The sequence below is a fragment of the Moschus berezovskii genome, chromosome 9 (assembly GCF_049115385.1).
Source record: "Moschus berezovskii isolate FMDL1 chromosome 9, NW_MosBer_1.0, whole genome shotgun sequence".
Taxonomy (NCBI): Eukaryota; Metazoa; Chordata; class Mammalia; order Artiodactyla; family Moschidae; genus Moschus; species Moschus berezovskii.
This window is the reverse complement of record NC_142468.1, coordinates 99,219,813-99,247,312: the sequence shown is the minus strand read 5'-3', so window position 1 is coordinate 99,247,312 and position 27,500 is coordinate 99,219,813. Positions and strand designations below refer to the sequence as shown.

At 46.0% G+C, this 27,500-nt stretch overlaps 2 protein-coding genes across 3 annotated transcripts; one reads left to right on the top strand and one right to left on the bottom strand.

The window, feature by feature from the left end:
- Positions 1 to 718: 718 nt before the first annotated feature.
- Positions 719 to 8,356, bottom strand: RNASE13 (ribonuclease A family member 13 (inactive)). Of its 2 annotated transcripts, none has more exons than XM_055436827.2 (4): positions 4,928 to 8,356; positions 2,738 to 2,843; positions 2,413 to 2,556; positions 719 to 2,128 (listed from the first exon to the last, which is right to left on the bottom strand). In XM_055436827.2, exon 4 carries the CDS (start codon positions 2,118 to 2,120, stop codon positions 1,659 to 1,661), a length of 462 nt encoding a protein of 153 aa, XP_055292802.1. In that variant the 5' UTR covers positions 2,121 to 2,128; positions 2,413 to 2,556; positions 2,738 to 2,843; positions 4,928 to 8,356; the 3' UTR covers positions 719 to 1,658. The 2 variants fall into 2 exon arrangements, with proteins under 2 accessions (XP_055292802.1, XP_055292801.1); XM_055436826.2 differs by having other exon boundaries at positions 719 to 2,125.
- A 4,953-nt stretch (positions 8,357 to 13,309) lies between these two features.
- On the top strand, positions 13,310 to 14,405 carry LOC129563134 (ribonuclease 7-like). Its single transcript, XM_055436825.2, has 2 exons — positions 13,310 to 13,428; positions 13,895 to 14,405. Exon 2 carries the CDS (start codon positions 13,935 to 13,937, stop codon positions 14,403 to 14,405), a length of 471 nt encoding a protein of 156 aa, XP_055292800.2. The 5' UTR covers positions 13,310 to 13,428; positions 13,895 to 13,934.
- The last annotated feature ends 13,095 nt before the right edge of the window (positions 14,406 to 27,500 follow it).

The following is a 27,500-nucleotide window of genomic DNA, read 5'->3' as shown; positions in this document are numbered from 1 at the left end:
ACATATTTGGAGATAAGAGATAAACTAGCTGTGGAGGCAAAGGTATTTGCTAGTTGTGCTCACACATTACCAGTATCCATTCCCCCCCACCATCCCAAAGGGGAGTAGCAATTCCCAATTTGACACAGTACAACCCAAATACTAGCAATGAGACCATTTCCTGTCCCTCCACCTCCCTCATCTGTTGCAGTCCATGTTTTGTTGAAGGGAGAAATAAACACCAGAGGGGGAAGGCCAAGGATCTACTTAGCCAAACTCCTGTTATGAGCTTATTCTAGAGCTAAGGGTTTCCCCAGTGACTCGAGAATGTGCCTGCAATGCAGGAGATGTGCAGGAGACATGGGTTCTATCCTTGGGTCAGGAAGATCCCCTGGAGTAGGAAATGACAACCCACTCCAATATACTTGCCCGGAAAATTCCATAGACAGAGGAGCCTGGTGGGCTACAGTCCATGGGGTCGCAAGAGTCGGATACGACTGATCTCACAACACAACAACAAGGGTAAGGAGACTCCATTTTCAACCCACTCCAGGGCTGAGTTTTACCCCCACCCACCTCCATCATGGTAGACATGGAACAGAAGATCCTACCGACCCTACTGCCAAAGCGTGGCCCAGGAAGATGGCCAGAGGTGGGTGACCTCCAGGACTCTGAGAGTAGGAGTTCTGATGCATTGCAGAAAAAGTAATGAAATCAGAACTAATTCAGATGTGCTTTTTATCTTTTTTATTTTGCAATGATCAGACTCACAGGCAGATGCAAAAAAATAGAGAGATCTCATGTACCCTTCTCCCAGTTTCATCCAATGGTTATATCTTACATAATTCAAATATGGTTTTAAAACCTTCTGTGACCACAGCTGAGCCCACTTCATCCCTGCCTTGTCAGAGGCAGATCCTGGATTTGGGGGGATATCAGAAGGAACTTCGGGAAGGAAAAGGATGCAGGAATCTCTGGGCGAACAGGTCAGAGAAGATAACTGAAAACTCCAGTGGTCCAAGGCGAGAAAGATGGAAGGAAAAGAGGTCAGAGAAAGAATACAGAGTGACTAAAGAGGTTGGAAGTGTCGGGGAGAGACTGAACAGGAGACTGAGAGCTGAGAGGGACGTCCTGGAGAAATGAAGCTAATATAAGTCTAAGACTCTCAGGGAGGGTCCTACAGCTAGAGATACCCACCGTTCGGGTGAGCGAGTGGAGGGAATTGTAACGGAGATGGGGAAGACCGAGAAGGGAAAGGTGGCAGGGGAGAGGACTTGAGACTCGGAACCGGTGCCATGGTGTGAGCTGAGGCTCTGGGACTCCGGCCAGGATTCAGGATCTGGCCCAGTAGATGGACAGTCACTGCCAACTGGACACAGTCAGCTTCTTGGGTGGGTAAAACGGTCTGTGGGAGAGGGAGAATGGTGGCGGGGGTTGGGGGGTGGAGGGAAACAAGACAGAAAGGCCTAGAAGATAGTATAACTTTGCATGGTGACCAAAAGTCTGGACATACTTCCTGCCTCCCTGGTCTCTTGGGAGGGGACTCTGCCTGCCTATGAAGCCAGAAAGAAAGCCTTGTACCAGGAATCCGAGCTTCAGGAGTGGGGATAGGCTAGTGTGTAGCAGCAGCCATGGGCAGGGAGTTGCGGGGGGTGGTTTCAGACCGAAAGCCTCCCTTCCTAGTAGAGGCCAATGATATCTATGGGTTCACCATCGTACTTTTCAGAGCAGAGCAGATAGAGCCTTTGGTTGGTCAGGGTGCTGTTGTAGTGGCAGCTGGTGGGCGGCTGTTTGGGGTACAGGGAGCAAATTGTGAGTGGGATGGAGTCCTGGGTGAGCGTGCAGTATTCATTGTAATTCTCACAGAAGCTCTCACTGTACTTGCAGAACTTCCAGATGGATGTCCAAGGGGCGTGTAAGACATAATGGATCTTTGGGCAATACCAGCTTTCTTGCCTGCCCCGGACATAGGACATCAGACCATTGCAGTAACCTTGGAAACCTTTGGCGTAGTTAGCCTTGGGATAGTCAACGTGTAAGGTACGGAAGTTCTTGATGGCAAGCTGAGTCTTGATGTTTTCAACCAAAGCTGGCCCTAGAACAACCTGGAGGAAGAGGAGCTGGGCCACAGGTGGTGCCATTCTTCCTGCTGGCAGAGTTAAGGTGGTTGGAGACAGAGGTGGGCCTGGCTGGCTGTCTGTCCCTGCCCAGAGCCTCCAGTGTGCTCCCAGCCTCCCCAGTGTGCCCTCCCCTATGCCTTCAGGGCCCAGCTGTCCCTCAGAGATCATCCAGCCCAAGTCCTCATGCATCAGAGAGAGGAGACATTTGCCCAAGGTCACCCCGCTGGTCGGCCACCTCTAACCATTCCCCCGTCCCTGGGTCTACCTTAGAATCTCAGCTTCACCCCATCCATCCGGGAGCTGTGACACTTACGAAATAAGAAGTCCAACTGGTCCTTGGGTAAGAGGCTCTTCCTGGTTACCCTGGCCCGGTTAGTCCTTCTGGTAAAAATGCAGAGGGTCCAGAAGTGACAGGCTCAGCAGTACTTCCCTGACTGCAGCTGACGAGGGACGGGAGCTGGAAGGCAGCAGGACAGAGGTGAAGTCTTCCTGCCTGAGGCCAAGGACAGCCAACAGGTGAGAGAAGAGGCTAGAAAGGCTGGTAGATAAAGACTGGTGTGGGAGGAGGGCATGTCCCCTGGGTTTGAGGAGCCCCTGGGCTGAGGGGGCTGGATGAGGAGGAGGAAAGAGCCATTTACCTTCTGCTCTCCTCTCTGGTGTCATCAGAACACTGAGTTCCGGCCTTCTTGCCAGAAATCCCGTGGTTCTTAGGCTTCCTTTGATGTCTTCTCTGGTTCACAGGCCCTGCTCCCGTGGAAAGGTGGTAAGGAAAGCACTGTCATGTTTCTGAGAAACAAGGTGCTGCTTGTTCCCAACCCTGAAAGAACAGGGGGTTCTCCCACACTCTCATCCCAGGCCTGGGGGCCCCGGGGCCATATATACAAGGGAGCCTCCCTGCCACCTGAGTGCTGGGCTGAGAATCAAAGACCATTCTGTGGACCCCTCACCGTCTCCATCATCAGCTGCCCTGACCCGGTAACCTCAGGCCCTTTAGCGTCAGAGCACTCCTGGAAACCTATGAGTGCTGACCCCGAAGGCTCAAACTGTCAGGTGGGAGTAGACAGCATAGCCTGGGCTTGAGGTGGTGTGGGCCGGTGCCCAATAGATCAGATTCTTGCTGTTAGAAAAAAAAAAAAAGGGCCAGGCTACTAAATCTCTTTCATCAACCCCTGCCCCTTCACAGTCCTTGACTTCCACAGGCCTCTCGGCCTTGCCTCCAGCACCTGTTGTCCAGGTTGTGTCTTAGGACAGCTTACCATTCTCTCCCCGGAGAGCAGGAAAGGGGAGTCAGAACAGAACCCTGAGTGTTCCAAGGCTGGTGTGTGATTCACAAGGGGTAGGGGGCACAGGGAGATGCATGGGTGTTCCTCATCACAGCCCGCTTAACCCTGCTCTTTTTCTTTTTTTAAAAGACATTTTCTTTTATTTATTTATGTATGGCTGTGCTGGGTCTTCATTGCTGTGCACAGGCTTTCTCTACTTGCAAAGAGCAGGGGCTGCTCTCTGGTCATGACGCGCAGGCTTCTCTTTGCAGTGGCTTCTCTTGTTGCAGAGCATGGGCATACAGGCTTCAGTAGTTGCGGCTCACCGGCTCTAGAGCGCAGGCTCAGTAGTTGTGGCACAAGGAGTTAGTTGCCCCAAGCTGTGTGGAATCTTCCTGGACCAGGAACCGAACCAGTGGCTCCTGCATTGGCAGGAGGATTCTTACTCACCGCACCACCAGGAAAGTCCACACTTGCTCTTTCTGACAACACAAGGTAGACTCCAAAACCAAACCCATCCTCCTCCAACTTGCTTTCCCTCCTGCCTTGTCCATTTCCTCAGTTACCTCTGCAAGAAATCTGAGAATGATCCTCCACCTTACCCTCTCCCTAATCCCATCCGTTTAGAAGCAGTACTACCAGATGGTTAAGAGCAAAGCTTTTGAGCCAACAGTCTAGGAATTGAATGCTGGCTCTGATGCTTCCAGGCTGTGCACCATTGATCTTAGTTCACTAAACCAGTATAAGTTTCAGTTTCTTCATCTGTCAGTGAGGATAATATTCCATACCTTGAAGCAGTATTAGGATTCATTAAGATGTATATCAGGAGCTTTTAGCCCAGGGCCTGGCACTGGTATGAGCTCGAGTCCATTGGTCACGCAGCCCTGACAGTCTCTTAACTAAGATTTTCTTCGAACCTGCCTCTTCCATTCCTATTCCTTCTCCTGCTCAGGATCTCCCTTCTCTTGGACACGACACACTCTCCAACCACAAGAGGACTCTCCATCTCATAGGACAGAAGCCCTCCATGACGTGGCCCCCACCATGTCTCCATCCCTGCCTGCTTCCACCACATCTTGTTCACCTTATCTCCTCTACCCAGAATGCTGTTCTCCTCCCACTCTCACCCCGACCCTCAGTTCTTCTGAGCCAGTTCACGTGGAGATCAACCCAGAGATCGTGTTTAAGAAGCCTGTTTGGAGCATCTCCTTAGGGAAGTGAACACAGCTAGGCAGGGGAGGGGAAAGCCCACACAGGCAGGTGGTTCATCTGTATCCTTCAGGCTGGTCTATCAGCTAACACCCTGTGGGAGCCCATGCAGGGTGGTGCCAGAGCCTGGCTGACTCAAGTCTTTGTTTAGAGGCCCCAGTCTCAGAGCATGCCACCTCTTCCTTATTTGCTCAAGGCTGCAGCTTCCCTTGGAAGAGAAAGGGGCTTTTCGTGCCTCTTGGTCTTCCACTTCCTTCCTTTGCTACTCCCCCCTCATCACTGACCTCCACTTGCACAATTACAGAAATGGAACAGCACATCATAAAAAGTTTAGGACATGATCTCAGGTTAACCTACTGAGCTCCTGTTTCCTCTTCTAGAGAATGGGATTGATGCCTTCCCTTCCTCATGAGGCTGTGAGAATAAAATGAGACAGTCAGTATGGAAATTCCTTTTAGTCATTAAACAATATATAAATGGATAACTAGTTATGGTCCTTTTCCAACTTACCTTTTACTCCCAACTCACTCAACATTCAGTTCAGTTCAGTTCAGTTGCTCAGTCATGTCCGACTCTTTGCGACCCCATGAACCGCAGCACGCCAGGCCTCCCTGTCCACCAACTCCCGGAGTTCACCCAAACCCATGTCCATCGAGTCGGTGATGCCATCCAACCATCTCAGCCTCTGTCGTCCCCTTCTCCTCCTGCCCTCAATCTTTCCCAGCATCAGGGTCTTTTCAAATGAGTCAGCTCTTTACATCAGGTGGCCAAAGTTTTGGAGTTTCAGCTTCAACATCAGTCCTTCCAATGAACACCCAGGACTGATTTCCTTTAGGATGGACTGGTTGGATCTCCTTGCAGTCCAAGGGACTCTCAAGAGTCTTCTCCAACACCACATTCAAAAGCATCATTTCTTCTGCACTCAGCTTTCTTTATAGTCCAACTCTCACATCCATACGTGACCACTGGAAAAACCATAGCCTTGACTAGATGGACCTTTGTTGGCAAAGTAATGGCTCTGCTTTTTAATATGCTCAACATTGGCAAGTCTTGTATTCCCCAAATGAGCCAAGTGACCTTCTCACACCCCCACTGCCAATCTAGAGCCCTCTGTAATGCCTGACTTAAATTCATCTTCACCAAGCGTTCTATTAATCATGCCCCATGCTAATTGCTTGGTAATATTTTTAAATTGTTAAATACTACCTGAAAAGCACTACAACAAATGTTGGGGGAAATAGAAAAGTAAATGAGACAGTTCCAGTCCAGATTAAATTTACAGTTCAGCAGGAACAACACTCGTATGAACATATGTTACCAAGTCATGATCATGGAACCAGAAAAAAGTGCTGAGTGTATGACTGGCCTCTGAGTTTCAATCTGCAATCCTTGTGGTTTGGTCTTGAAAATCCCATCGTGATCCGTAGTATTGCTTCATCCATTCTGACATCCTTGTCATGGTTTCATCTGCTCCTGAGGCCTGAGATTTTTGAAACTGTTACCCCATTATACTGGACTTTACTTACACAAACAAGCATCCTAGAGATGAAGAAACTAACTTTTAGAGAGGGACAGCAACTTGCTTGAGACCATATGTCTCATTTAGTGGTTCTCAAGGGGGAGCAGTTAGATCATGTCTGGAGACTTTTTTGGTTGTCACACCTGGGAGGCCCTACTGGCATCTCGTGGGTAGAGGCCAGAGATGCTGCTCAACGTCTTACGTTACACAAGACAGCTCCCACAACAGAGAAGTACCCAGATGAAAATGTAGCTTGTGCTGAGGTTGAAAACTTCTGGTCTAATGACAGAATCAGATTTTCTAACAAGAGCAAACTTACTTATACCTTACATATTGAAAAGGATTGCAAATATCTAAGACTTAGAGATTTTTTGTTTGTTTGTTTGTTTGACTTCGCTTGTGATGGTGCTGGTTCTTCTGCCAGCAAAAGGACTACTGACAGTTCATCACTGAAGCAACCTTTTGTTATTTTTCCCCTGAAACTGACTCTCTGCAAACAGCCATGTACACATTCTCTCCCTCCTCCCTTCCCCAGTGGTAGGACCAAAGTCTAGAACCACTGGCTAGACTGACAAGTGCAAAGATGATTCCCTATGATCGAGGGGGAGCCCTAAGTGAGCTCACTACAATCTTGGTGGCTTTACCTTTGCCCTTTACAACTCAAACGGTTCAAATAGCAAACTGTCCTGGGTTGTCCTTGAACTCAAAGGGTTGTTTCAGCCATTTCAACCTCCTTGTCATAGTTTGACCTTCACCCCAGGGTTGGAGTTCAGCAGCTGCACTGTCAGTTCTTCAACTGGGACTGGGATCATTCAGGTGATGCCACCTGGGAATGGGATCACTCAAGGGCAGGACAAATACCTTCTAACCTAGAATTTGAATCCTTTAGGGTCACTAACTGTGCTATATCCTGTGGGAATAGTATAACAGATGGCCCTTGTCTTCTGGGAATTGACAGTCAAAACTGGAGGAAAATATATATGAAGAAATAACCAATGATTCAAGGCAGAAAATTATACATTTTGAAGACAGTAAATGTAGGAATTGAAAAACAAGAGAGATCCCTCTGAATTAGGAAACCAAAGAAAGCCTTCTGGAGGGAAATTGAAACCTTTGGATGGGTCTCAAGGAACAATTAAGTGGAGATAAAGAATTATGAGCCTACTGTATAGCACATGGAACCCTGCTCAACCTGGATGCAAGGGGAGTTTGGGAGAGAATGGATATAAGTCTGTGTATGTCTGAGTCCCTTTGCTGTTCACTTGAAAGTATCACAATGTTATTAATCGGTTATATTCCAATACAAAATAAAATTTTAAAAAATATAAATAGCATGCAAAATATATATTTTAGAAAACTTATGAATTTTTGCCCCAAAAATTTATGACATTTTGATTCCACTTGTTTGAGTATGAATAGAATACTAGATTTCCAATTAAAAGAAATAGATACGCATCAAGCAACAAAGCTTTACTGTATAGCACAGGGCGCTATAGTCAGTATCTTGTAATAACCTATAATGGAAAATAATCTGAAAATAATGTATGTGTATATGTATAACTGAATCACCTTACTATGCACCTGATACATTGTAAGTCAACTGTACTTCAATAAAATATACTGAAGGAGGAGAAAAAGCAAGATAGTTGCAGCCTCAAAGCTTGTAAAAAAAAGAGGAGGAGGTGGGGAGAATTATGAAAGGCATGTTTGAGGAAAGAAAAAAAACCAGCCTGGCTGAGGCCGAGGCACTCAGTGGGAGAAAAATCAGAGACAAAGTTAGAAAGGTAGGTTTGCCAGACTGTGGCAGACCTTGAGTGCCAAGCTATGGAATTTCTGACTTACTCCAGGGACAAACGAGGAGCTGGCAGTGGTTTACGGGACAGAGTGACCTGCTGAGGCCTCTCAAGCCCAGACCAGGTTCCCCACTCCTACATCCTGGTTGGTCTAAAGGCACTGGTCTAGGAGCCAAGGATTCCAACCTTCTGTCACTGCTGCCTCCTCCAGATCCCAGCTGTTCCAGGAGAGGTCATGAGAATTCAAAGACCCAAAGCGAATCCCACATCTGACCCCAACTTGCTATTTGTTTCACTTTCCTCATCTGCAGAAATGAATCCGTTACCTTGATTTATCCTAGGAGCAATACAGAATAACAGGACTTGGATCTGCTCCTGCTGGGAGGGAAAGGCTCATGGGCTTTCCGTGGGTCTCCAGAGGCTGTGTGGAACTCCAGGAGAGAGAGAGCCTGAGCTCTGAAGGGTGGGCACCCATCCAGGTTCGGCGGCCTCTCTCCCAGCCCCCCTCAACCCTCCCCAGCAAGGGCTAGAGGAAGTCGCAGCTGTTGTCCTGTGGGGAAGACAGGCAGCGGTCCACCTGGCACTGTTGGGATTTTCACAGCACCCACCCCCAACAACTCCAAACACACACACACACACACCATACTCCACACACACAGAGACCAGTGGCCGAGGGAGAGGCTAGGCCACGAGCAGAGACCATGACACGAGAGGGAGAAGGAGGCTCCCTTACATCCCTGCATAGAGGCTTGCTTCCCTCTCATCATCTCTCCCACCATTTTGTCCTCTTCTCTCCCCTCTTTAATTTTTCTTTTCTCCCTTCTGCCCGACTTCCCGACCAGTCCCTGGCCTGATGCCTGACCCCTTTTGTTCGCCCTAACCTTATTTCCCGGAGAAGGCAATGGCAAGCCACTCCAGTACTCTTGCCTAGAAAATCCCATGGACGGCGGAGCCTGGTGGGCTGCAGTCCATGGGGTCGCTACGAGTCAGACATGACTGAGCGACTTCACTTTCACTTTCACACATTGGAGAAGGAAATGGCAACCCACTCCAGTGTTCTTGCCTGGAGAATCCCAGGGACGGGGGAGCCTGGTGGGCTTCCGTCTATGGGGTCACACAGAGTCGGACATGACTGAAGTGACTTAGCAGCAGCAGCAGCAGCCTTATTCCCCTGCCTCCATCCATTCTCGCCCTGTGAATGCAGTGAAGGAAACATGGCAAAACTATCCTACCGAGTGCAAAGTGAAGCAGATCTTGGAAACTGTATAGTTTCAGTGAATAAATAAATGAAATCACCTGCCTTATCCAAATAATGGAGGCAAAGTAAGGGTTTCAGCCTAAGCTGTGTAAACAGTCGGTTTAACTGTTCAGTTTTCACTTGCAAATCTACACGTTGACTCCCTCTTCCCTTTGACCCGAGACAGCGTGGCCGTGTTTACTTTCATGGAGCACTAAGGTAGACCTTTTTTAGAACCCCACACAATGCAGTCGAAGAGCAAACCGGATAATTACGTTAACAGGAAAACACAAGAGCAGAGGGCAGTGCAATCTGTGGTTTGGAATCATCTCACTCTAGAAGAATAAGAAGTGAGAGGAGTCCGGCAGGCGAGGAATCCAAATGAACTCTTGGCCTTTCCACCCCCTCTCTAACCCCAGCCTCCAGTCCAGGGCAGGACTGGCCTGGGCTGATCTGCATTCTGTCCACTTTCTGCTTTAACCCTTCCATTCCTACAGCAGCAGAGGCATAATTCTCTACGCAGAAGTTCAAACTGCAAAGAATCAGGCACCTGAACAAGGCAGTGAATGCTGTTAGCACCGCCAAGGCCTCGCCCAGGAGGAACCAGGGGAGTCAGAGGCCTGTGTTAACCTGCTCCTGGCTCTCTGTTGCCATCTAGTGGTGGTTCTCACTCCAACACCATTTTTTCTTCCAAAGATTCTCCATCCTGACCCACAGCTGTGCTCTCTAGCTACTAAAAGGACGTCCCCAACCTCAAAACAAACACCCCACCTCCCCGACTCAAAATCCTAACCTCTGGACCAGAACACAAACTGTATGACTCAGGTTTGTATGACCTGGATGGTTCGTGTGGCTTCTTTGCAGTCACATCCACACAACAGCCAGGGAATCTTTAAATAGATAGATCTTATACACTGCTGCATTTTTTTTTTTTTTTTTTTACTACGCAGCTTGCAGGAACTGCTTCCTGACCAGGGATTGAACTCAGGCCATGGCAATGAAAGTCTGGACTCCTAGCCACTAGGCCACCTGGAAACTCTCATATTCCTCTGCTTAGAACCCTCCTGGGCTCCCCGCTGTGTACACAGCAAAACTCGTGTGTGCATGCTCAGTTGCTCAATCATGTTCGACTCTTTGCAACCCCATGGACTGTAATCTGCCAGGCTCTTCTGTTCATGGAAACTTCCACACAAGAATATTGGAGCAGGTTGCCATTTCCTATTCTAGGGGATCTTCCCGGTCCAGGAATCAAATCTGTGCTTCCTGTGTCTCCTGCATCGGCAGGCGACTCTTTTCCACTGAGCCACCACAGTCCTTTCTTTTTTCCTTTTTTCAGCCCTCCACCACAGCCCTTCTAGTGGTCTCTGGGGCTGCCATGATCTGGCCTCCGGACCCCTCTGACCCTCTGACTCACCTGCTCCAGTCACACTGGACTCTTTACTGTTCCTCCAACCCCACAGGCATCCATCTACTATAGGGCCTTTGCAGTGCTGTCCCCTCTGCTTTTTCATGCTGGAGAGGGGACAGCATCACTATGAACAAGGCTATGATGGAATTCCAGTTGAGCTATTTCAAATCCTAAAAGATAATGCTGTGAAAGGGCTGCGCTCAATATGCCAGCACATTTGGAAAACTCAGCAATGGCCACAGGACTGGAAAAGGTCAGTTTTCATTCCAATCCCAAAGAAAGGCAATGCCAAAGAGTGCTCAAACTACCGCACAATTGCACTCATCTCACACGCTAGCAAAGTAATGCTCAGAATTCTCCAAGTCAGGCTTCAACAGTACATGAACCGTGAACTTCCAGGTGTTCAAGCTAGTTTTAGAAAACGCAGAGGCACCAGAGATCAAATTGTCAACATCTGCTGGATGATTGAAAAAGCAAAAGAGTTCCAGAAAAACATTTACTTCTGCTTTATCGATTACGCCAAAGCCTTTGACTGTGTGGATCACAACAAACTGCAGAAAATTCTTAAAAAGATGGGAATACCAGACCACCTGATCTGCTCCTGACAAATCTGTATGCAGGTCAAGAAGCAACAGTTAGAACTGGACATGGAACAACAGATTGGTTCCAAATCCAGAAGGGAGTATGTCAAGGCTGTATATTGTCACCCTGCTTATTTAACTTATATGCAGAGTACATCGCATGAAATGCCGGGCTGGATGAAGCACAAGCTGGAATCAAGATTGCTGGGAGAAATATCAATAACCTCAAATATGCAGATGACACCATTCTTATGGCAGAAAGTGAAGAGGAACTAAAGAGCCTCTTAATGAAAGTGAAAGAGGAGAGTGAAAAAGCTGTCTTAAAACTCAACATTCAGAAAACTAAGATCATGGCATCCAGTCCTATCACTTCATGGCAAATAGATGGGGAAACAATGGAAACAGTGACAGACTTTATTTTCTTGGGCTCCAAAATTGCTGCAGCTGGTGACTGCAGCCATGAAATTAAAAAACACTTGCTCCTTGGAAGAAAAGCTACTACCAACTTAGACAGCATATTAAAAAGCAGAGACATCATTTTGCCAACAAAGGTCCATCTAGTTAAAGTTATGGTTTTTCCAGTAGTCATGTATGGATGTGAGAGTTGGACTACAAAGAAAGCTGAGTGCAGAAGAATTGATGCTTTTGAACTGTGGTGTTGGAGAAGACTCTTGAGAGTCCCTTGGACTGCAAGGAGATCCAACCAGTCAATCCTAAAGGAAATCAGTTCTGATTGGAAGGACTGATGCTGAAGCTGAAACTCCAATACTTTGGCCACCTGAACGAAGAACTGACTCACTGGAAAAGACTGATGCTGGGAAAGATTGAAGGTGGGAAAAGGGGACGACAGAGGATGAGATGGTTGGATGGCATCACCAACTCAATGGACATGAGTTTCAGCAATGGACAGGGAAGCCTGGCGTGCTGCAGTCCATGGGATCGCAAAGAGTTGGACACGACTGATTGACTGAACTGAACTGAATCCCTCTGCTTGGAGCCTTCTTCCCCAAACAAGCATAAGTTCACTTTCTCACCTTCAAGTGTTTTTCCAGTCACCTACTTCAATGACCCTGTTTAAAAATCATGGCCTACCAATCTCCATTTGTTCTTTTTGCCTTAGCAATGATCACTTTGAGCAAAATATGTGTGGTTTTTTTTTACTGTCTTTCCTCCAGTGTAATGTAAAGATTCTCTTCCCTCAATGAAACGTAAGCATTCCAAAGGTAGGAATTTTGATTCTCTTATTCACTGGTCTATCCCAAGCTCCTTGGCCTATAGTAGATGCTCAATAAATACTGACTATGTGAATGAACCTGAATCCACTATTCTGACATCACTTACTGCTAACAAGTAAATCCTGAAAAGAACACTGTTCATGTCCATTTTCTAGGCCTTCCCATCCACCTGTAGTGATGCTTCTCTTCCTTGGTATCTCGGTTCTTCTGAGTCTCACATACCAAGCTCACTGGAGCCACAGGAGCAGCATTGACTCCAGCTCTCCACACAGCTGTAACTGCCACAAGAAACAGGGAACACAGGTGGAAGAAGGTCTAGTTAGCTGTGGAGCAGAATCACCACCAGCAGCATTCTCAAATTTGGACACCAAGTGCTGAAACTTTTAATAAAGCAGTAAGGGAAAGAGTGAAGGATGAGAGGTACTGGGCATCATCTCCAGGTAAAGTCAGGTGAGCTTGCTTGACCCTGGAATAGGAGGGACCCAGAAGGATGAATCACTGTAGAATGGTTGAGTTGGAATGGTGCTGGGAATAGTGGCTGTGATGATTGGTCCACTTCCCTGTCTCCTCCAAAAGATTAGCAAAAAGTCCTGATGACAGGAAGTCATGCAAAGTAACCTTCTAGGCTATTCCATCTGTATCTCAGATCAGAAAAAAGCAACCCTTACCACCACAGCCATGGGCTCTTCCCAGAATCAGAACCAGAGGTGTGTATAGGATAGGATAAATGACAGCTGTCATTTGGGATAAACAACTGGGTCAAGTGTTTTATCAGAGTCACTACAACTTTGTGGCTGGAGGCCAGATCTACTCTTTGAGTGTGCAGATTCTGACTTCCTCATTGCTAAAGGTGTTTAGGCAGGTGTCCTAGCTCCACTGACTACACTGGGAATACGTAAGTGGAAAGACATGAACCTGATTCATTTCCTGATCCAGGGCTGCTTCCCAGCCCACACCCAGATAAAGGCACCGCAGGCCAGGCCGGCTGTTAAGGAATTCGTGGTGGGAGAGGAGGCCCTCAGAGACCAGCGGAGGGAAGGTGTGTCCGCTGAGCCGGCGCTGCAACAGGAAGACTCATTGACGAGGTGAGGCCACAGTGGAACGTGGGTGAGGAGAGAGGACAGGGAAGGGGTGGGCTCTGGCCAGATAAGAGCGCCCTCAGGTGAGGGACGAGGTGGACAAGGGGGGACGCAGTGTGGAGAGATGCTGGGGGCCGGGGCACAAAATGGGGCTTGGAGGAGAAGGGGTGGAGTCATGGAGGGAACAAAACACAGAGAAAAGGACAGAAACGGACGCAGCGATCGATGTGAGGGAGAGGAGACGGAGCAAGGAGTAGGAGCTGCGTGGGGCAGAACGAATGAAAGAAGATAGGGACACCAGACGAGGGGGACAGAGCCCTGGGCTTACGGGGTGGAGTCATAGCAGCCGCGGCTCAGAGAAGAGAGGAGGAGAAAGACAGAGGCAGAGGGAGGAAGGGGCGGGGAGACGGTGATCAGCTGGAAGGAGCAGATTCATGAGGGCTCATTTCCACCTCCTGCTCTCCATCCCCAGAGACCCCCGTCCTCCCTTCTAACTGTGCCCCCCAAGAGAGATGGCGCCAGCCAGAGCAGGATTCGGCCCTCTGCTGCTGCTCCTGCTGCTGGGGCTGTGGGTGGCCGAGGACCCAGTCAGTGCCAGCCCCGGGAACATGACCCCAGCTCAGTGGTTTGAAACTCAGCACGTGCAGCCCAGTCCGCAAGGTTGCAACGCCGCGATGCACAAAATCAACAAGTTCTCCAAACGCTGCAAAGACCTCAACACCTTCCTACATGAGTCCTTCTCCAGTGTGGCCACCACTTGTCAGACGCCCAGCACAACCTGCGAGAGTCGTGGGAATAACTGCCACCAGAGCCAGAAGCCCGTATCCCTGACCAAGTGTAAGCTCACCTCAAGGAGATACCCAGACTGCAAGTACAAGGAGAAGAAACAAGTCGCTTCTTACATCGTGGCCTGTAACTCTCCCAAGAAAGGGGACTCTGGGAAATTCAAGCTGGTTCCAGTCCACTTAGACAAAGTCCTTTAGGTTTCCGCCTTCCTTGAGCTTGAGCTAATTCCCTCTTCAGGCCTCTGGACCACTCCTCCACCCAGAAGTTTCTCTTCTGACATCTCTTGGGACCCTTCCTGGCTCAGGATCCTCTGAAAAATAGGGGCCTGGAGGGTTGAGATGATACCTTAGCAGACTAAGCTCTAGAAGAGATGGTGATCGCTCTACTTTTTATTGCTGTTTTTTCAGAAGTTTATCCGCAACAAGTTTGCGGGTGTGGGTCCCTTGGTCTGTGCCCCATCTTCTTATGGCAGCATGGCACGAGGAAGAAAGGACTGGAAAGAGAGCGTATGGGATTTAGGAAAGAGTTACTCCTGTTCCTAAACTAGGCCTCTTCTGCAGCCCTGATGTGGTAGTGAGGTGGCCTGTGTGCAGGGAGGCGGCCAGAAGGGAAGGGAAGGAGGCCACAGCTCGTCACAATGATATGGCATTTCAGGTTCTTCACGGTGTGTCCACGTGCATCCCTTGTGAGACAGACTTGACAGGGATTATTTATTTCTTTAGGGATGAGGAAATTGAGGTTTCAGATGGCTTTATTAATTAAAGAGCTTGTCAGGGAGGTGAGTAGCAGAATTTGGACTTGAAACTGGGTCTCCTGACTCTGCATGCAGTGCACCTTCTACTTTATCACTGGGCCAGAAACGGAGACCTCTGCAGGGACCAGACGGGCACTGGGTGAGAGTTCACCCGTGAGGCAATGTCGGAAAGCTCTGCAGAGCCAGTTACACCATGTTGGCTGCAGTAAAGGTCATTACCTCTCTAGCCAAGGGACTGTTGATGAGGTGTTCCAGGGATCGTAATCCTCTCTCTTCCCTCCACCCCACCCCCATCCCACCTCTCTGCCCTCCGCCTCCTCCAGCCCACTACTCTTCGGTCCTGGGCCCTGGGCCTGGCTCTGGCTGGCTCGATCCCTTAGCCCTGAAGGCACAGCGTAAGGGGAGTGTCCCAGCTTCATCCCGCTGTTCCAGGATCACATTTCCCTTGACCTCAAGGGACTTCCGTGGCCTAGTGCCTGCTTGTCACAAACAAGCTAGTGGGAGCTGCCAGAGCTTCCTTCCTCCCGATAATGATCTCTCCTGCCTTGGTGCTTCCCTGGCTCTCCGCTCTGGCTGGCCGCCCAGGCCAGAGGGGTTGGGTTGTGGAAATGCCACCTCCCTGTCCCCCAAGGGCTGCAGACACCAGTTCTCCCTTCCTGGTGAGCAGAACTGGAGAAACTATGGGTTTCTGCCAGCTCAGTCCTCATAGCCTCCCACTCATAGCCCCCACCCAGCACTGCCTGCAGCCCTGACCATCACCAGCCCCTTCCCTCTCCCTTAATCTCAGTCCCAAACTTCACTATGCCCACCCTAGCTGAGCACCCGAAGACTACCTTGTTAGACCTTCCCTTCCCAGCTGCGGAGTGTGCTGCCTACCTGTCCCTCCCCAGCACTCCAGGGTTCCTTTATGCCTTCCCAGAGTCAGGTAAGCTTTGGAGCCAGATACAATTGGGTATAAATCTTGGCTCAGTCCTTTGTAACTACATGTCCTCAAGAAAACTGCACCTCTTTGCAACTATGTTTCCATATATATTGGAGTAATACCACCTACCCAATAGGATTTCAAGAAGACTTAGAAATGACATTTTTGAAGTCTCAGTCAACCCCAGGCACTGGTAGGCAGTCAATAATAATAGCTAGTAGCAGGCAGTAGTAGCAGTAAACCTATCATATCCACCTTAGGCTAGATAGACTGGGTGGTTTGAGATGGTGAGGGAAGGGATGACGAGAAGAATGGGGAGCAAAACATTGAACACTTCGAGCCAAGTTGGGGCCAATACATTGATGAGCCTTAAAAGAAGAGGGGCAATAAGTACACCTTATAGCCAAATCACTGAATGTAAAGTCTACATATCTGTGGTCACTGTGCTATACATTTGTCACTCTAAATAGATGATTTTCAACTGAGGTGTATGGATATCCAAGACTGACGGGTAGCTGATTTTTTTCTTTTCACTTTTTTTCTTTTTTAACAACTCTTTTTATACTCTTTATTATGGATATTATGGTTTTGGAAGACATCCTCCTCACAAACTTGAGTGGCTAAAATTAATGTATTCTCTCAAAATAAAAAATATTTCCAAATATAATTTTTTTCTGGAAGGACTCATAATCTCAATAGTAGCTAAAAATTAAACATAATTCTAAAGCAATTTATGATGATAGTGGTCAGAACAGTGGTAGTCTTACAGAATGCTAACTGGGAAGGTGTAGGAAGTAAGCTGGAAATGTTCAATTCCTGCTCTGGATATGTTTACTTTGTGAAAATTTATTGAGTTGCACATTTATGGTCTGTGTACTTTACTTCATGGAAATTATACCTCCATTTTAAAATCTTCCCAAAAAGTATAGTTTTTAAAGATTAGTTTATTTAACATGAGAAATGCTAATACATCAATTCACAAATATTATAATAAAATAAAATCACAAAATCATGATCTAATCCATTTCTATCATCCTACTTTGTACTATTTGTTAAATTAAATAGTAGTTGTACTGTTTATCCACATCTGGGTGTGGCATAAGCTCTCTTGGAGGAGGTCATCATTAACCCCATAGAGCCACCAGAACTTACACAGGACTGGGGAAACAGACTCTTGGAGGGCACAAACAAAACCCTGTGTGCACCGGGACGCAGGAGAAAGGAGCAGTGACCCACAAGGGACTGACTCAAAGGTGCCTGTGAGTGTCCAGGAGTCTCCAGAGGAAGCGTGGGTAGGTCAGGGGCACTGAGTTCATCTGTGCATGCACAGGACCTTTTGAAGGAGGTCACCATTATCCCCAGGTCAGTAGGTGCCCAATATGCTACTGGAGAAGAGTGGAGAAATAACTCCAGAAAGAATGAAGAGACAGAGCCAAAGCAAAAACAACGTCCAGTTGTGGATATGACTGGTGATGGAAGTAAAGTCCAGTGCTATAAAAAACAATATTGTATAAGAACTGTAATGTTAGGTCCATGAATCAAGGCAAATGGAAGTGGTCAAACAGGATGGCAAGAGTGAACATCGACATTTTAGGAATCAGTGAACTAAAATGGACAGGAATGGGCAAATTTAACTCAGATGACCATTATATCTACTACTGTGGGCAAGAATCCCTTAGGAGAAATGAAGTAGCCCTCATAGTCAAAAAAGAGTCCAAAATGCAGTACTTGGGTGCAATCTCAAAAATGACAGAATGATCTCTGTTCATTTCCAAGGCAAACCATTCAATATCACAGTAATCCAAGTCTATGCCCCAACCACTAACACTGAAGAAGCTGAAGTTGAATGGTTCTATGAAGACCTACAAGACCTTCTAGAACTAACACCCTTTTCATTAAAGGGGACTGGAATGCAAAAGTAGGAAGTCAAGAGATACTTGGAATAACAGGCAAGTTTGGCCTTGGAGTATAAAATAAAGCAGGGCAAAGGCTGACAGAGTTTTGCCAAGAGAACACACTGGTCATAGTAAACACCCTCTTCCAACAACACAAGAGAAGACTCTACACATGGACATCACCAGATCGTCACCACCAAAATCAAACTGATTATATTCTTTGCAGCCAAAATTAGCTAGAAGCTCTATACAGTCAGCAAAAACAAGACCAGGAGCTGACTGTGGCTCAGATCATGAATTCCTTATTCCCAAATTCAGACTTAAATTGAAGAAACAAGGGAAAACCACTAGACTATTCAGGTATGACCTAAATCAAATCCCTTACAATTATACAGGGGAAGTGACAAATAGATTCAAGGGATTAGATCTGATAGACAGAGTGCCTGAAGAACTATGGACGGAGGTTCATGACATTGTATAGGAGGCAGTGATCCAGACCATCCCCAAGAAAAAGAAATGCAAAAAGGCAAAATTGTTATCTGAGGAAGCCTTACAAATAGCTGAGAATAGAAGAGAAGCAAAAGGCAAAGGAGAAAAGGAAGCATATACCCATTTGAATGTAGAGTTCCAAAGAATAGCAAGGAGAGATAAGAAAGCCTTCCTCAAAAATCAGTGCAAATAAATAGAGAAAAACAGTAGAATTGGAAAGACTAGAGATCACTTCAAGAAAATTAGAGATACCAAAGGACCATTTTGTGCAAAGATGGGCACGATAAAGGACGGAAATGGTATGCACCTAACAGAAGCAGAAAATATTAAGAAGAGGTGGGAGGAATACACAGAAGAACTATACAAAAAAGATCTTCACGACCAAGATAATCACGATGGTATGATCACTCACCTAGAGCCAGACATCTTGAAATGTGAAGTCAAGTGGGCCTTAGGAAACATCGCTACAAATAAAGCAAGTGGAGGTGATGGAATTCCAGCTGAGCTATTTCAAATCTTAAAATATAATGCTATTAAAGTGCTGCACTCAGTATGCCAGGAAATTTGGAAAACTCAGCAGTGGCCACAGGACTGGAAAAGGTCAGTTTTTATTCCAATGCCAAAGAAAGGCAATGCCAAAGTATGTTCAAACTACCACACAATTGCATTCATCTCACAGGCTAGCAAAGTAATGCTTAAAATTATCCAAGCAGGCTTCAACGGTATGTGAACTGTGAACTTCCAGATGTTCAAGGTGTATTTAGAAGACCCAGAGGAACCAGGGATCAAATTGCCAACATGCATTGGATCATCAAAAAAGCAGAAGAGTTCCAGAAAAACATTTACTTCTGCTTTATCGATTACGCCAAAACTTTTGACTGGGTGGATCACAACAAACTGTGGAAAATTCTTAAAGAGATGGAAATACCAGACCACCTGACCTGCCTCCTGACAAATCTGTATGCAGGTCAAGAAGCAACAGTTAGAATTGGATGTGGAACAACAGACTGGTTCCAAATCCAGAAAGGAGTATGTCAAGGCTGTATATTGTCACCCTGTTTATTAAACTTATATGCAGAGTACATCATGCAAAATGCCAGACTGGATGAAGCTCAAATTGAAATCAAGATTGCCGGGAGAAATATCAATAACCTCAGATATGCAGATGACACCATCCTTATGGCATAAAATGAAGAACTAAAGAGCCTCTTGATGAAAGTGAAAGAGGAGAGTGAAAAAGCTGCCTTAAAGCTCAACGTTCAGAAAACTAAGATCACGGCATCCAGTCCCATCACTTCATGGCAAATAGACTGGGAAACAATGGGAACAGTGACAGACTTTATTTTCTTGGGCTCCAAAATCACTGCAGATGGTGACTGCATCTATGAAATTAAAAGACGCTCCTTGGAAGAAAAGCTATGACCAACCTAGACAGCATATTAAAAAGCAGAGACATTACTTTGCCAACAAAGGTCCATCTAGTCAAAGCTATTATTTTTCCAGTAGTCATGTATGGATGTGAGAGTTGGACTATAAAGAAGGCTGAGCACCAAAGAATTGATGCTTTTGAATTGTGATCTTGGAGAAGACTCTTGAGAGTCCCTTGGAGTGCAAGGAGATCAAACCAGTCAATCCTAAAGGAAATCAGTCCTGAATGTTCTTTGGATGGATTGATTCTGAAGCTGAAACTCCAATACTTTGGCCACCTGATGAGAAGAACTGACTCATCTGAAAAGACCTTGATGCTGGGAAAGATTGAAGGCGGAGGATGGCATCACTGACTCAATGGACATGAGTTTGAGCAAGCTCTTGGAGTTGGTGATGGACAGGGAAGCCTGGAATGCTGCAGTCCATGGGATTGCAAAGAGTTGGACACGACTGAGCGACTGAACTGAACTGTACTATTTATTGAAATGTTGTAAATATTTTTGGCTGAAAAAGTATATAAGGTTTTTTTCTAAAGTGATCCAGGTAATCCATTCTCTTCTACTATTTATATAACTGTCAACTAATGAAAATTTTTAAATAAAATATAAATAAAAATAAGAAACTACTTTTAACTGAAAATTCTTAATGAATTTTATGTGTCGTATGAGCATTTGGGCTTGTGTTCGTGCTCAGTTGTGTTCAACTCTTTGTGATGCTTTGGACCGTAGCCCTCCAGGCTCCTCTGTGCATAGGATTCTTTAGACAAGAATACTGCAGTGGGTTGCCTGCCTTCTCCAGGAGGTCATCCCTACCCAGGGATCAAACCAACATCTCCTGCTTCTCCTGCATTGCAGGCAGATTCTTTACCTCTGAGCTATACGGGAAGCCAAGTATAAGCTTTTACAATCAATTATTACATTTTTCTTAAAATAATAATCATGTATTTATATTTCCACCGACTGATATAATTTCAACTTTTAAAGTTCATAAGAAAAATTTCGCTTCCAGTTACATTCAGAGTGCTCACCAATATTTGAAAGAGATTATTCCGATATTAACAATGAACCCAAATGACCTGACTTGTCTTCATACTAATGCATTAACTGATTAGACTTGACAGTCACCCATTCCTTCATGTGATCTTGATCACAGCCAAGTTCAGGGATGCCAGGAATTATGTTGAAATAAGCATTGGGCTATTCAGACTTTCAAAGGCCAAAGCTGAGGTCCAAAACGAATAACAGGTTTGCGCCAATTACCAAGGCTGCATCTTGACACATTCTTACTTGAAGACTGAAAAATGGGAAAAAAGACTGATTGGTTGTGAGATTTCCGTTCCTGGGGTGGCAGCTTGGAGAGGGGAGGAGGGTGTCCAAGGGAGGTATTGCCCAGCCTTGGGTAGATGGTTCTAAAGGAAATTGTTTCTCCCTGGATCTATCTAAGGAGCAAAAATGGCATCCCATAAAGAACATAACCCAAGAACTGGAGCTAGTGTGAGCTAACTTTCTAGGAGTGAGACTATCTGAGGTAGATTAGGTAGGAGACTTTTTGACATGACTCTGGTTGCTCCAAAGTCACCACGCTCTGAAGAAAATGACCCATAGACACTATGAAGAGGGCCAGCTGAGTCAAAGCAGAGAGAAGGGTCCTGATCTAAAAGGCATGGTGTAGGAAGAGGAAATGCCCTTGAGACTGGAAACTTCTTCCTCACATCCATTGGGATGGCCCTCTTCATAGTGTCTATGGCCCTAAGGGGTGACCTTAGAGCTACAGCAGCAGAAAACAAACCAATAACAATACCCAGGGAAGAGCCTTCTCCGCAAGAACCTTGCCCAATTTCACCACATTTCTCCTGTGCCACTGCACAACTGGGCCTCCAAGAGAGCTTTGAAAACTTCAGATTCTTATTCTAAATCCTCCTTCTACCGCTATTCCACCTGGAGAGAGAGAAACAGCAGTCACAGTTCTTACAAGGATGTTTTCCTGTGCAGGATTTCAAAGCCAGTAAGCATGGGAACATTGGAGAAGGAAATGGCAACCCACTCCAGCGTTCTTGCCTGGAGAATCCCAGGGACAGGGGAGCCTGGTGGGCTGCCATCTATGGGGTCGGACACGACTGAAGCGACTTAGCAGCAGCAGCAGCAAGTATGGGAACATCCATGAAGCCACGGGGACCTGAGAAAACACTGCTAGTGAGGCTTCGTAGGAAGTTCACAAGAGGAGAGGCAAGGAAAGATGTCTACCCCTAATGGAAATATGCCGATGATGGAAAATATGCCTCTTGGCTTAGAGAAATTGGAATTTCCTTATCTGTGTAAAGGTCATCTACTTCAGAGTATTATGCAGATTAAATGTGATACCATACACAAAGCACTTAGTACAGTAGCTGGTGTGCAGGAAAAGTTTGAGAGATGTAATCATTTATATTTATTACCCTGATGTCAAATGTCGAGTGGCCAAATCTCTGATGGAGCAGGCCTGACTTCCGTAACAAAAGAACAAAGGACGACAAAGAAGGCCGAGCGCCTCCTCAGCCTCCTCTTGTCCAAAACAATTCCTAGCAAAGAGGAGATAAGGTAAAGTTCAAGATTAGACCAAAAGGACAATATGCATTAATTTCTCTGCTCTCTCTGGAGTGAAGTGGGAGCAATGTTTTCAATTAGAGGGGAAAGAAAGCTATTGAGCATTTCTATTAAGACTGTGTAATGGGTTTTTCTCATCTCTACCATCCATGAATCCAAAGATGTGGAAAGAAGGCAGAGGAATTAAGGTCACTAACTTTTGAGAGTGTCCTCCTTACCAGCTCCTCTCCAAAGGGTTCAATTATCACAGCAGTTGATGGAGAGAAGTTCCTAGTTACATTTCTGCTTCCCTTCCTGGGTCATTTAAACTAGTCCTTAGGTAAGCTTACTGTCCCTTCATTCCATCATGGAAGACCTCTTGTATTTTTCCTACCCTCTGACTCAGCTTCATTTGCTAGTCTGTCTTCCATTACACAAAACTACCGCCAAGGGTGGTCCACTGCTTTCTGATGGATTGTTTACAATGGGAAAATATCACCATTGTTACTTTCTATGATCTTCACCTGGAAACTTAGTTGAAGTCACACATTTAAAACATAAACTGTACACCTGAACTAATACAACATTGTAAACCAACCATATTTTCATTATAAATAAATAAACTAGCAAATAAACTGACCTGGTGTGAATCAGTACAAATTCCTGCTTGGGCCATGGCATTCACATCTGCATAGCTTTAGGCTCTTTCAGTAGATATTCATAAAACGATGTCATAAGATGTTGTATCCAGTGACCTCAGAGATCATCTAGTACCGCCCTCCCTATTTTGCAAATGAGAAAAATGAGACCCAGGGAACCTAAGACCCTGTGATTAGTTTAAGTAAGAATTCATGTTTGTTGAACCAGTCCAATGACATTTCTAAAGTGTTATTACAGTTAAGGCTCCCAAATGGATCTCAGACATCTTCCAAGGTCAAACTCATGATACATGACTGGCAAATCAATCAACAAATGGGCAGGTTCCCAGATTGAGACAAAAGCATGTTCATCCAAAACAGAGTGTTCAGTGTCCATGATCCTGAGGTGTTTACCTTTCTGCTGCTCACCTGTGGACTACATCCCCTTCACCTGAATGCTTACATTGTATCAATGAGACGGAAAAAACAAAATAGCACCCAAGAACTTGATGGCAAACTCGCCAAGCATATCCCTGGGCCATGGCTGTTGGAGACATAAATAAGGGCACATAGCAAGAACAAAGGTCTTTACTCTCCATCTGCTATTTGGGGCCAAGGTGAAAGCATTGCAGAGATCCCACTGGGTGGATCTACAGATGGGCCTGAAACATACAAAATATTTTATCTTTGGTAAGGGTTATCATTCTTTACCCTCAAGGTTGGCACATCCAGGGCTGGGTGTTCATGGTCAACCAGAGCCCCCGGAGCAATGTTTCTCAGACTTTTCCCTGAAGTGCTAGTAATGGCGGAAGAGAATTAATTAAACACTAAGTCATATCCAGCAGGCATGAGCTTTCTCTAAAGCCTTTTTCTTTCACTTAATTAATATTTATAAAATAGTCACATGCTAGATGTTTTATATCTTAGAATTTAATTTGTGGTAATAATGAATCAATGTTAATTTCCTGGTTTTGATGCCTATGCTGTGGTTATGTAGGCAGGCATACTTGTAATTAGGAAATGTTCATTTTGATATGAATGGGCAATAGAGCATTTGGTCTGTAACTTAGTCCCAAAATAGTTCAGAAATGTTAATAAAAATTAGGAAATTTGGGTGACGTGTATAGGCAAACTCAGTGTACTATTCCTAAAACATATGTAAATTTGAAATTATTTCAGAGCAGAAACATTTGAAAATTATTTTTTAAATAATTGATTTCAATGTTTCAATAAACCCTATCATAGTTTTATTTTGTGTAAAAAACAATGCTTCAAATTACTTCCTTTCCCCTCCAAAATAGTTTTGGTAAAATTGGGAAAGAAGACATTTATCTCATGGCTTTGTGTGTACTTTGTGCATATCTGCATTCAACCTAGACTAGGAATACACTCGCCTTAATGAGGTTTTCTTTAATTCGCTCTCTGTGGACTGTGCCTCTGACCGGTAATTCTCTTAAAGAACGGGATGAGGGTTCAGCACACATTTTTCATTTTGGCTTGTTCTTTTACTGCATAATGCAGTCCTGTATTATTTAGAGTATTACTAATTTATGCCTTCTTTCCTTAATTTTGTAAATAGAATTGAAAAAAACAATTTGTGCTGCTATTTTAAAACTACAAGCCAAAATTCAGAACTTTTTTGAGTAATAGGGAGTGAATGCCCACCTTTCACTAATTCTCTAAAAATTTCACTTTAAAAATTTTTAATATAGCCCAAATATCATTTACCAATGTTTAGTCATACTTTAAAAGGGAATCATATTTGGTTCTGATTTGTTTTGCATTCTTCCCATCAAAGCTTTCAATTTTTAGGAATTTCTTTATGTGCGAATCACTATGAGAATGAAAAACAAAAGTCTTATCAGGGAAAAAATAAGAACTGGATGAGGAAGATACAATAACCACAGAGCCAGAGCAGTAGGGAGGTTCTTCACATCTAAAAATGAGAAAACAAACATGGAGCACTTGAAACTGGGACCCAGAACCCGCTCAGTAAGCGTTCACTCAGACTGTTCTTATCAATGTCATCATCACCCCTGGGAGGTCTGAATACTGAACACAGGCTTGAAGTAAATCAAAAGCCACAAAACACATGCAAGGGGAGACACAGACCCCCAGGCTTGTTGGATTGAAGACCACATCCTCTCCTGCTTGAGGACAGATCCTATAGAAAGGAACAAAGGGAGGCAGTCCACCCATGAAGCACGATCATGGTGGACTAGACGCCCTGCTGCTGCTGCTGCTAAGTCACTTCAGTCGTGTCCGACTCTGTGTGGCCCCATAGACGGAAGCCCACCAGGCTCCCCAGTCCCTGGGATTCTCCAGGCAAGAACACTGGAGTGGGTTGCCATTTCCTTCTCCAATGTGTGAAAGTGAAAATGAGGTCGCTCAGTTGTGTCCAACCCTTAGCGACCCCAGGGACTGCAGCCTACAAGGCTCCTCTATCCATGGGATTTTCTAGGCAAGAGTACTGGAGTGGCTTGCCATTGCCTTCTCTGCTAGATGCCCTGAGAAGGCCCCAAAGAGCTTTACAGTAAAGAAAAATGAAGCTGGTAAGAGAGAGGGTCAGCCACTGAGAACAGAGATTTCCTGTGATAGCACTCTGAGACTCAAAGTTTAGAAACCAGAATCCAGGACATCTTATGGCCATGGGTCTTCTCCTCCAATTCTCTTGGAGGAGAATCCTTCTTGGAGAGATTCCTTGTCAAAGTTTCTGGCAAGCTCCTGCCTCAGCCTGAGACCAACCCAGCTCCTCTATCTAGCCTGGCTGTAGACTCAGTGCCAAGACCATGAGTCCCAGCAAGCAGAGCAAGGAGGAAGACATTCAGAGAATCGAGAGCGAGGTAGCCCTACAGTCCTTCAGAGATACCCTGGAGCAGGGCGCTGCCCTTCAGGCTGCTCATCCTTCTAGCTTCCCTCTGGGTTTTCCAGCCTGAACTTGCATCTACCCAGCTTCCTGGACTTTCATTCTATTTGCATTTTTCTCTTTTTTCCTCTTCCCTCTCTCCTGAGGATATCTTTATATATGTTTGCAAAGTAATTGAGGAGCTGAATATTCACAATCTCAGTCTCCTTTCTGAATTAGAAGTGCAACAGTGTTTCACAGCCGGAGAAGGCAATGGCACCCCACTCCAGTACTCTAGCCTGGAAAATCCCATGGACGGAGTGGTGGGCTGCAGTCCGTGGGGTCGCTAAGAGTCAGACACGACTGAGCGTCTTCACTTTCACTTTTCACTTTCATGCATTGGAGAAGGAAATGGCAACCCACTCCAGTGTTCTTGCCTGGAGAATCCCAGGGACGGGGGAGCCTGGTGGGCTTCCGTCTATGGGGTCACACAGAGTCGGACACGACGGTAGTGACTTAGCAGCAGCAGCAGTGTTTCACAGAAGAGCTGTGGGGCATCAGGGCATCCATCTGCAGGGCATCCACGGTCAGGACTTCCATCATTAGGAGTAAGTGCGGCTTCCAGTCACCTGTCCTGGCCCCACATGGTACTCATGGATGTGTGAGCTGTTTGGCAGAAAGTTAGCTGAGAATCTTCCATACTGTGCCCAGAGAACCTGAACACTATCAGCAGCCACCTGCCTCCTGAAGTTAACGTTATACCTTCATTCAGCTTGCCTCTTGGTGAATTTTACCTCAGGGCTTCTGCACCCCAGCCTGCCTCATCCTTGGCACCTACGGAAAATATAGTCAGCAACAGCTCCTCTCACGCATAGTCAGGAGTAACTTAGCCAAGCAAATGAAGCTTCCCTCTGGTTACTCAAGCTGAACCTGTCCTCAGAGACCTCTGTGAATAGATCCCACCAAGGCCCTCTACTAAGGTGCCAGGAATCGGTTCTGGGCAATCTCACACAAGATCCAAGCAGAGGACTAGAAAAATGGGCATACAGCCCATTCTCCACTTAATCACTTGCAGCCATTTGTAGTGGTCCTGGCCCCTCCTACACCAGTCCTGCTCTTCCAGAACCCCCTTCTTCCTGAAGAGGCTGCCCCTCCCCTCCAGGGTAAAGCCTAACAACCACACTGAAGGTGGCATTTGTAGCTCAAAGTCTACCTCAGGCCAGCAACCCAGATAGACTTTTCTGGCCCCCTCACCCACACCTCCTCAGTTCAGTTTAGTTCAGTCACTCAGTCGTGTCCGACTCTTTGCGACCACATGGACTGCAGTATGCTAAGCCTCCCTATCCATCACCAACTCCCAACTCCCAGAGCTTACTCAAACTCATGTCCACTGAGTCGATGATGCCATCCAACCATCTCATCCTCTGTCGTCCCCTTCTCCTCCTGCCTTCAATCACTCCCACCATCAGGGTCTTTTCAAATGAGTCAGCCCTTCGCACCTCCAAGGCCATCCTGCAAAACTGGTCTCTACAGGATCAGTGCTTATTCTCCACTCACCCTCTTGGAGCCACCTTTGGGGTCTTCCTGCAGGATCTCTTTTCACATTTTAGTCTGGCCACTGGCACTTTGCTGCTTCCTCTTGTTTCACAGAGTCTTTTAGAAATTATTCTTTTTCAAGAATATTTAGAAATTATTATACTTTTTAGAAATTATTCAACTGAAACCCTTTAGGCTACAAATGATGAGGAGACTAAGAGGAC

Excerpts from the sequence above, each read along its gene's own strand:
- RNASE13 (XM_055436827.2), bottom strand. The coding sequence starts at position 2,120 with ATGGCACCACCTGTGGCCCAGCTCCTCTTCCTCCAGGTTGTTCTAGGG.
- LOC129563134 (XM_055436825.2), top strand. The coding sequence starts at position 13,935 with ATGGCGCCAGCCAGAGCAGGATTCGGCCCTCTGCTGCTGCTCCTGCTG.